The 11,487-nt window shown below is 28.4% G+C and overlaps 1 protein-coding gene and 1 long non-coding RNA gene across 3 annotated transcripts in view; both read left to right on the top strand.

Moving 5' to 3' along the window:
- The first annotated feature begins 562 nt into the window (after nt 1–562).
- Nucleotides 563–9,112, top strand: LOC122517735. 2 transcript variants are annotated; one of them, XR_006303920.1, is made up of 3 exons: nt 615–641; nt 819–1,065; nt 8,566–9,112. It is a non-coding gene; the product is annotated as an uncharacterized LOC122517735 (long non-coding RNA). The 2 variants fall into 2 exon arrangements; XR_006303919.1 differs by having other exon boundaries at nt 563–1,065.
- A 417-nt stretch (nt 9,113–9,529) lies between these two features.
- Nucleotides 9,530–11,487, top strand: part of LOC122517691 (octopamine receptor beta-1R-like) — a 28,305-nt gene continuing 26,347 nt past the window's right edge. Inside the window, exon 1 of the mRNA XM_043636212.1 lies at nt 9,530–10,366. Coding sequence (XP_043492147.1) covers nt 9,600–10,366 — 767 coding nt within the window. The 5' untranslated portion in view covers nt 9,530–9,599. The remainder of the gene's footprint in view (nt 10,367–11,487) is intronic.

Genomic DNA, 11,487 nt, shown 5'->3' on the forward strand with positions numbered 1-11,487 from the left:
TTTGAAAAACTACGAAACCCGATAAATCTAAACGATGTGCCGATAGAGTAGATAAGAAAGAATAGAGAAAGAGAGAGAGAGAGAGAGAATAGATAATAGATAATAGATAATAGATAATAGAGAGAATAGAAGAAGAAAGAAAATCGAGAAGCACCTCTCGTGTCATGGTAAAGATGGAGGCGCCACCACCGTGGCGCAAGCTTTCGGAGGGTGGTAATACGAGTGGGTGGTTGATGGTGGTGGTGGTGGTGGTGGAAATGGTGGTGGAAATGGTAGAGGGTGGAGGGTGGTGCCGGTGGAAAGCGGGAAAGCTTCGACGACTATTCACGAGCACCCACAGTTTCTTCCGGTCGTTTAGTTGTGTAGCGCCATCATCATACTCTCATTCGCGTATTAGAAGGATCTAATTTTTTTCTTCTAAATCATAAACCAATCAACGAACAAATAAACAACCAAACAAACCAAAAAACAAACAAAAAAAACAAAAAACAAATCTGACATCGGTGATATAAAATAAAAAATACAATAATACTAACAATAAATATAATATAATGTGAAAAAATATTGGAATAATCGACAGAAGATAAAGAAGCAAAATAAAAATGTTTAAAACCTGATATTTGCCTAAAAACAAAAAATCGGTATGACGATAGTGAGTTCGTTCAATATGAGATATAAACAAGTATCATTATTATTATTATTATTATTAATGGATGATATTATTCATTCCACGTGGATCGATAAGATCATTCGAGTTAACGATAATAATAACAATAATAATAATAATAATAATAAAAAATCTTGTTCGTTGATCAAAGAATACAACGAAGAAGAAGAAGAAGACTACGAAGAAGAAGACTACGAAGAAGACTACGATACTCGTCGTCGTGGTGGTTGTGCTGGTGGTGGTGGTGGTGGCTTGGTGGTGGTGGCTTTGGTGCTGGTCGTCGTCGTCGTGGTGGTCGTCGTCGTGCTGGTGCCCGGATATCGGTCGAGGAAATTTCTTCGTTCGGTGCCGGTCGTTGATCTTCTTCCCCTCTTCCACCACCTCGTTCTCTCTTTAAGGTACCACCAACCAACGAATCTCGTCGTCTCGGACGCGCGCGCGCGAACATCGACCGATCCTTTCTCTCGTACTATCTCTCTCTCTCTCTCTCTCTTTCTCTTTCTCTCTCTCACTCTCGCACTCTTTCTCTCACTCTCTCATTTACTCTCTTTCTCTTTCGTTTATTCGTTTTTTTTTACCCGCGAATCGTTAGATCTGATCGGTTACGATGGGTGTTGATTGATGGTGGGTGGTGGTGGTCCCCTTTTTTAATATGAAATATTACAATTTTTCTATATTTTTTTTTTTATTTGAAAAATAAATCAACGAGAAATAACGATCGAACACTGTAATAATTAAAAAAAAATAACATTCGATAATTAATTAGTCAAGTTTGTGGGTGTGATGATGGTGGGTGGTGGTGGTCCCCTTTTTAATATGAAATCATTGATAGAATGATTAAATATGATTTTAATGACATCACACGTTAATTACAATTATTCGCAATAATAATAATAATAATAGTAATATAATAAAATTCCCATTTTTTTCTATATTTTTCTTTTTCATTTGAAAAATAAATCAACGAGAAATAACGATCGAACACGGTAATAATAAAAAAAAAATAACATTCGATAATTAATTAGTCAAGTTTGTGGGTGTTGATGATGGTGGGTGGTGGTGGTCCCCTTTTTTAATATGAAATCATTGATAGAATGATTAAAATATGATTTTAACGATACCAAACGTTAATCACAATTATTCGTAATAATAATATAATGATGATAATATTCTCTTTTTTTCTATATTTTTTTTTCATTTGAAAAATAAACCAACGAGAAAAACGATCGAACAAGGTAATAATAAAAAAAAATAACATTCGATAATTAATTAGTCAAGTTTGTGGGGTGTTGATGATGGTGGGTGGTGGTGGTCCCCTTTTTTGATAGGAAATCATTCGTAGAATGATTAAAATATGATTTTAACGATATCAACGTTAATCACAATTATTCGCATACTATAATAATGATAATAAAATTCTCTTTTTTTTCTATATATTTTTTTTCATTTGAAAAATAAACAAACGAGAAATAACGATCGAACACAATAATAATAAAAAAAAATAACATTCGATAATTAATTAGTCAAGTTTGTGATTTGATTATTTTATCTTATTCTTACAATATTAGTGTTTATTATTTTTAGTAGTTTGACAATGGGTGTCGATAAATTAGATCGGTTACGATGGGTGTTGATGATGGTGGGTGGTGATGATCCCTTTTTTCGATAAGAAATCATTCGTAGAATGATTAAAATATGATTTTAACGATATCAAACGTTAATCACAATTATTCGCAATAATAATAATAGTAATAATAATAAAATTCTCTTTTTTTTCTATATTTCTTTTTTATTTTTCACTTAAAAAATAAATCAACGAACACAATAATAATAAAAAAAAATAACATTCGATAATTAATTAATCAAGTTAGCGATTTGATTATTTAATCTTATTCTTACGATATATTAGTGTTTATTCTTTTCTAATGGTTTTGACAATGGGTGTCGATAAAACGATGACAATTGAAATTAAATCTACGATGTAATCTCGAGTTTAAACCCATTCGTTACGGACTCCTCGTGTTCCTCGTGTGCGACGACAGTGACGAACGAAAGAAGAGGAGAGAAAGAGAAAGAAAAAGAGAGAGAGAGAGTGAGAAAGGGTGATCAAAGGGGGTTGGGAAGGGAGGGGAGGGGGAGGGGGGAAGTACGACGCGGTTTCTGGTTCGTTAGCTAGGGAAATAATGTAAAAGGTGGACTTCGAATGCAAAACGTTGAACAGCTGATATTCCTGCAACCCCTAACACACCCCCTCCTCCCCCTCCCCCTACCCCCTCAACCCTCGTTCGAGAGGGCAAATGACAAGGTACGAAAAATGTTACGCTCGTGATAGTGACACGCGAATCGATTTAAATTCTTCAACGATAAACGTTTTTCAACTAACAACGTGTATATATATTTTTATATATTTGTAACACGTCGATAAACTATCGCATCGATTGAATTTTTGATTTTATTATATTTATTATATTTAATTTTATATTTATTTTTTATTATATTTATTATTTTATATTATATTTATTATTTTATATTATATTTATTTTTTGATATATATATATTTAATTTTATATTTATTTTTTATTATATTTATTATATTTATTATATTATATTATATTTATTTTTTGATATATATTTAATTTTATATTTATTTTTTATTATATTTATTATATTTATTATATTTATTATATTTATTATATTTATATTATATTTATTTTTTAATACGTATATAGTGTTTTTTATTTTAATTTTATTTTTATTTCTATTCTTTTTCTTAGATCAAACATTTTGGTCTCATTTTTAAAAAAAAGTCTTATGAAACAAAATTTCGAACTAATGTACGTAAAATATTTTACTAGTGAATGAAACGTGAGAAAATAATAAGAAATAATATTCGTTGCGTCATATATTCAATTTGTAAATATAAATTTAGTGTATGTTATATTAAATAAATACGAAAAATATATATATGGAGAAAATATACATTTAAAAGGATTTGAATTGAAAAGCAACGTTTTTATACTATAACGATAACGATCATATATTTCGATATTTATTTTTCTCTTATCGTTCGCGATTTTCCCAAGAAAGGTGTAATGTAAAATATATATATATATATATATGTATATGTATAAATGTATATAAAACGTGTATAGTATATGTTGTAATAGTCGCGTACGCGTAATCGATTTTCGATGAACCGATTGAAAGAGAAGTTCATTGCCGTAGAGCAATATTTTTTTGTTCCATCGTTCCAACATGGACGAAGGTAAAAAAAGAGCTTCGAGCGCAATTACAACCCTGACACTTTCTCCCTTTTTCTTTTTTTATTTTTATTTACTCAGGAATCGCATACATTCAACCTGTAATATATTACTTCCTTTATTTTTTTTATTTTTTATTAACGAGATTTTCAACGTTTACTTTACCGTGTCAGTTTATTTAATAGCAATCCCAATGTTTCATAAGGTTGTTCAAACAAAATTCACCTTAAATCGAAGTAAGATTTGGAAAAAATATACGTGTATACTGTATATTGTAATAGTTGAGTACATTCAACCTGTAACATATTCCTTTATTTTTATTTTTTGTTAACAAGACTTTCAACGTTTACTTTAACATGTCAGTTTATTTAATAGCAATCCTAATGTTTCATAAAGTTGTTCAAACAAAATTCACCTTAAATCGACGTAAGATTAGGAATATACATGTTTATACGTGTATACTGTATATTGTAATAGTTGCTTACATTCAACCTGTAACATATTCCTATATTTTTATTTTTTGTTAACGAGATTTTCAATGTTTACTTTAACGTGTCAGTTTATTTAATAGGAATCCCAATATTTCATAAAGTTGTTCAAACAAAATCCACCTTAAATCGAAGTAAGATTGGAATATAGGTGTATACTGTATATTGTAATAGTTGCTTACATTCAACCTGTAACATATTCCTTTATTTTTTATATTTTTTGTTAACAAGACTTTCAACGTTTACTTTAACATGTCAGTTTATTTAATAGCAATCCTAATGTTTCATAAAGTTGTTCAAACAAAATTCACCTTAATCGACGTAAGATTAGGAATATACATGTTTATACGTGTATACTGTATATTGTAATAGTTGCTTACATTCAACCTGTAACATATTCCTATATTTTTATTTTTTGTTAACGAGATTTTCAATGTTTACTTTAACGTGTCAGTTTATTTAATAGGAATCCCAATATTTCATAAAGTTGTTCAAACAAAATCCACCTTAAATCGAAGTAAGATTTGGAATATACATGTATGTACGTGTATACTGTATATTGTAATAGTTGCTTACATTCAACCTGTAACATATTCCTTTATTTTTATTTTTTGTTAACAAGACTTTCAACGTTTACTTTAACATGTCAGTTTATTTAATAGCAATCCTAATGTTTCATAAAGTTGTTCAAACAAAATTCACCTTAAATCGACGTAAGATTAGGAATATACATGTTTATACGTGTATACTGTATATTGTAATAGTTGCTTACATTCAACCTGTAACATATTCCTATATTTTTATTTTTTGTTAACGAGATTTTCAATGTTTACTTTAACGTGTCAGTTTATTTAATAGGAATCCCAATATTTCATAAAGTTGTTCAAACAAAATCCACCTTAAATCGAAGTAAGATTTGGAATATAGGTGTATACTGTATATTGTAATAGTTGCTTACATTCAACCTGTAACATATTCCTATATTTTTTTTATTTTTTGTTAACAAGACTTTCAACGTTTACTTTAACATGTCAGTTTATTTAATAACAATGTCAATGTTTCATAAAGTTGTTCAAACAAAATTCACCTTAAATCGAAGTAAGATTTGGAATATACATGTATATACGTGTATACTGTATATTGTAATAGTTGCTTACATTCAACCTGTAACATATTCCTTTATTTTTATTTTTTGTTAACGAGATTTTCAACGTTTACTTTAGCGTGTCAGTTTATTTAATAGGAATCCCAATGTTTCATAAAGTTGTTCAAACAAAATCCACCTTAAATCGAAGTAAGATTTAGAATATATATATATATATATAAATGTATTTCACGATGACAACATTTCTAGATATCTGGAAAAGCTCGTAGGATATAGTATAAGTCTACTATCGAAGAAAGTAATATATTTGGTTAAACCCCAAGGTATTATATGAATAGCAACTGGTATAGTGTTCGAGGATAAATTGAATGAGAGGAAGAATTCATTGGTATATGTTTTTGGCTAGGACACAAGGATTTAATATATATATACATACAAATATAAACGTGTATATGTAATACATGTACGAATGCATATATTATGTATGCGCACATAGAAACATAACAAATAGTATTTCCATATCGAAATGACAACAGTACTAGTTTTCGTCTGGCATACTAAAACAGGACCTATTCATTCTTGTTGGTTAGCATAATAACGAGTGAAAAGGTTTGTCAAACGAGACAGTACTGTTATAACTGTAAATTCGAAAAACGTCATCATCTTTTACAATGGCAAACCAAATTTCACTCGTACGAGTATTCGTAAATCTATCCTATACGTGTAACACGTCGTGTTACTTCAAAACTACATCGTTGAAATTCGATCGATACAAATGTTGATTGATGTCAACGTTATTTTCCTAAATGGTATGTTGGGTAATCCATTTTTTTTGTTATTTTTATTTTCCAATAAATGTTTGCTAACTGACGATCAACGCGATACGTTTTTATTGAATCTAACAAATACGAGAATTTATATACGTTGTTTATAATAAAAATGAAAAATAAAACTAATCTCGCGACCTGTTGTTGCAAATTGAATCGAACGATAACAATTTTTTAGATCAGACAAATGGTATGAATTTCTAATTTCGGATTTAAAGCATTGCGGATCGTTGTAATCAACACGATTACGTTAAAAAACTGATGATGGTGATCATAGATTTAAATAAAATATAATAATATTTAAATATTTAATATTATTTAATTATTATATATTAATTATATATTATATATTAATTATTATTTTAATATTTAATATTTAAATAAATTTTTCTAATAAATTTATAATTTAAATTTATTATAATAATTTAATAATATTTAAATTTATTATAATAAAAATTTATTATAATAAAAATTATAATAAATTTATTTAATATTTAAATAAAATAAATAGATTTAAATTAAATCTCTTAAATAATTAATACATTTAATTTAAATAACATTTTAATAGATAAATAAAATTTTAAGAAATTAAAATATAAATGTTATTTTTTTAAATAAAATTAATAAATTAGATTTCAAATATATAAATAATAAATAAAAAGATAAATAAAAAAAATAAATTTCATAAATCAGATTTAATTCGCGAATGTAAACGTCGTGTTTTAAAAATCACCATAAATTTTTCTATCATTTTAACCAATTTCGAAATATATTCTATATTTTCATAAGATTCATTAATAATTCGTTTAATCCTTATTTACTGTTTTTAAAATTGAAAATGTTATCTCAACGATAAACTGTTCTCTTCGTTATACAACCTTTTTCTTCTTTTTGTACCGTCTTAATGCTTTTAAAAAAAAAAAAAAAACAATTTTTAAAGCTATTTCAATTAACGTTTACTTTGTATTTTCCAATAATGCGAATGTTAAAATGAGTTTAACTTAAGGAACACTTTAAAGCCGGCCCGTTATGCACTGCTATCGACTTCCTAGTATGCAATTGCCATAATTCGTATAGTAAATGTGTATGTGCGTGTGTGTGTGTGTGTGCTTGCGCAAAAGGTAATTATTTGAAGATTAACTTTGACGATAAGTCACGTTAGGAAGTACTGTAACGAACAGAATCGCGTTTCCACGCTAGCAGAATTTCACGAATGGATTGACGATCAAATTATTCATCGATTTTTTCTCTTTTTGGTTTCTTTTCTTCTCAAACGATAATAAAATCTAATAATCGTGTATACGGAATTGTAATTTAATTCATTACATTTATCGTTAGTTAATGTGATACTAAACGAGATTAAATATATTTGTTTTAAGAGGTTAATTAATTATTGTTATTATTAATTTTTAATATTTAACCAATGAAATTTATTGTTTCCATTTACACCTTGCGAAAACTCGTAAAACGAACGAATTTCGTGAAAGACATTTACGATGTATCTTATTTATACTCAGTTTTAGGGAAAACATTTTATATTTTTCTTGAAATGGAGATGGTTAATGGAAAATCTTAAAAAATATCAAGAATTTCAACAATGATATAGCAATTCTGTATAAAAATTTAATGAAAAATTTAATTTATTAATTAAAATTATTATTTTATTATTTTTATATTTAGTTTATATATTATGAGTATTATTATACGATAGTTTATATTATTATTATTATACTATATTTTATTAATTAAATTTATTAATTAAAATTTTATGAATTTGTAAGAAAAAAAATAATAATATAGAAAATAATAATTTTATAATTACTATATAATAATAATAATAATAATAATAATAAAAATATATAATGATATACATTTAAATATCTGTCAAATGAAAATTCAAAAATCAAAAATTTCAATAATAATATATCAATTGTATATAAAAATTTAATTAAAAATTTAATTTTATTAATTAAAATTATTATTTTATTATTTTTATTATTATATTATATTATTATATTATTATTATTATACTATATTTTATTAATTAAATTTATTAATTAAAATTTTATGAATTTGTAAGAAAAAAAATAATAATATATAAAATAATAATTTTATAATTAATATATAATAATAATAATAATAATAAATATATAATAACATAAATTGAAATATTTGTCAAATGAAATATAAATATTTTGTTTGATCATTTTTGTTTCAGATTAACGAGAGGAAACAATACAGGAGGAACAACGGGAAAAGATTTAAACATCGGATATAATCGAATAACGAGGAAGAAAATAAATCAACGATGACGGATACTAATAATAATAATAATAATAATAATAATAAAAATAAAATAATAGACAAAAATAATCATAGAACAATCGGTGCTTTATCTCGACGAATTTCAATCGTCGAAATGGATGAACCATACTCGTTCAAATTATCATCTCGTTCGTCGAGCCTAATCTGTGTTAAAAAGCCAAGTGTTACGATATTAAATTTACCCCTTACGAACTGAGTGAAAAATCAAAGAACAACAAAATAACTTAAAAGGATAATCACTCAATGAAATGAAATGAAATGAAATAAGATTTGTTGTGATATGGCTTGAAGAAATTCAATATATTTTCATCATTTTCCATGGATCGAAGTTTTCATTCGATCGATGGGAAAAGAAGAAGAAGAAGAAAGAACATCTTCGAACAATGAAAATCTCATTGGTTGTATCGACGAAGATACAAAATAAGAGGATACATTAGGAAGGAAATAAAAAAACAAAACTAGTGTGTATACTGAAATTATACTTCTTTGGCGTACTAAAACGAACATAACCTCAAAAATAACTTCAAAAAAATAACTTCAAAATATTAACTTCAAAAAAAATATAAAAAAGGAAAGAATATTAAAATATGGATATCAGTCCACACTAAATATAAGGGAGATTCGAATTATTTTATTCGTCAACGGTCATGGTGCGGTGGTAGAACAAGTTCCCGTTCGATAATTTAAGTCAAGCAGCCGCTGAGTACGATAAGTACTTGGATGGGTGACCCGTTTGAAGAAAAAAAGAAGAAGAGAAAAAAGAAAACACGAACTTCAATCCGTAAATTTTGAAATTGCTTTGCGATTTTGGAATCGCATCGTAAATACCTGCGCAAACTTCGTGGTGTTGCTCGGAAAAAAATCACACAGAACTCCCATCACATTTTCCCAAACCCGCCAAAAGAAGTATAACTTCAAAAAAAAATAATGGAATTGAACGGTACGATGGAAGAAGATAATACCGTGGTCAATATAACCGATTTATCGGGTCAATTGTCAAACATTTTGATTGACACCGGTCAAACAAACGAAAATGAGACTTACGAGACTTTAGGGGAAACTACGAACGATCTCGAGCACGCGTTAATATTGACGGCTAAGGCAACAGTGATGGGTTTCATCATACTTTGCGCGTTATTCGGGAATCTTTTGGTAATAGTATCGGTAATGAGGCACCGTAAATTACGAGTGATCACGAATTATTTCGTGGTATCGTTGGCATTGGCGGACATGCTCGTAGCGATATTTGCGATGACGTTCAACGCGTCCGTAGAATTGTCGGGCAAATGGTTGTTCGGTTATTTCATGTGCGACGTATGGAATTCCCTGGACGTATTCTTCAGTACCGTTTCGATTTTACATCTTTGTTGCATCAGCGTGGACCGTTATTACGCAATAGTACAACCACTGGATTATCCTCTAATCATGACGAATCTACGACTCGGTGCAATGCTAAGCGTAGTTTGGTGTTCCCCAACGGTCATGAGTTTTCTTCCTATATTTGCCGGTTGGTACACGACCAAGGAACATCTCGAATACAGACAAAACTATCCCGACGTGTGCGTGTTTCAAGTGAACAAATTGTACGCGGTTATAAGCTCGAGCGTGAGCTTTTGGGTACCTGGCATTATCATGATCGCGATGTATTACAAGATTTATCGTGAAGCTGATCGTCAAGAACGTATGTTATATAGGTGAGTGTAAGAATAATAATAATAATAATATGTCAATCATTTTATTTCATTTTTTATTTCATTCTTTATATATTTCTCTGTATAAATCTCATTTATTTTCATATACCTATTCGTTTACAATGAAATAATGCATCTTTCGTGTTGCCCCGAAGCTATCAGTTTCTTCGAAAATTCTATTTCAATGTTTTCACGCGGGAGAATATACTAAAAGTGTATTTTCCTTTCGTAAAACTTCATATTAACGCGCACAATATATTCCTTGACGTTTTACTTATTGTTCCTTTTTGCGATTTTCACTTCGTAGAATTTATACACAGTATATACATATATATATTCGTGCATATTGCTTCCGGAGGCGGAAACATTTTACCAATTTTTATCCATGACCTCATTTATAAATTGGGAAAGTGTAGGGTAAAAAATAGCTTATGTTTTTTATCCGGTTAAACGTCTCTACGTTTATATATTTGTACGTTTGTTCGAATGTATTTGTACTATATGTAGTATACGTGTGTGTTGGTTCGATAGTCACACGTTTGAAAAGTGTCCCAGAAAGTTTCAAAGCATTTTCCTATTATCTTACTTCGCGAAATAACCCTTAAAATACGAGTCATATATTTAAGCCCTGTGTCGTCCTTAGTCCGTTTCCAATTAGAGTAAAAGGTGTGAACAAATGGACCCAATGCGTGAAAGAAAAAACAAACGAACAAACAAACCCTTTTCTTTTCTCGTTGAACTGGTTCTTCTCACAACAGATGAATCCATAATTAATCGAATTTCGCGACTAGATTGATCACTCGCATTTTCCACATATTTCTGACAAGAATTTTGCATTAAGGATGATGCTCTTGACGTTTTGATTCGCCATTCGATTATTTCCAGTACATTCAGATAAAATCAGGCCACGGTAGGATAAGATTTAATTTTATCCTTCTTTGTAAAACCGTATCTAGAAAGTGGGTCATTTAATACTTCGGATCAAACATCGTAGGATTTATTACTTTTTTGTTGTTGTTTTTGTTTAATCGAGCAAAGATACAACAGTTAGATACATAATTTCTTTAATGTAAGTGTTTACTCGATTTTATGTGTTGAAATTACTTTGTAAAATTGATTAATTC

The sequence above is a fragment of the Polistes fuscatus genome, unplaced genomic scaffold (genome assembly GCF_010416935.1).
Source record: "Polistes fuscatus isolate 324 unplaced genomic scaffold, CU_Pfus_HIC Scaffold21, whole genome shotgun sequence".
In the NCBI taxonomy this organism is placed as follows: Eukaryota; Metazoa; Arthropoda; class Insecta; order Hymenoptera; family Vespidae; genus Polistes; species Polistes fuscatus.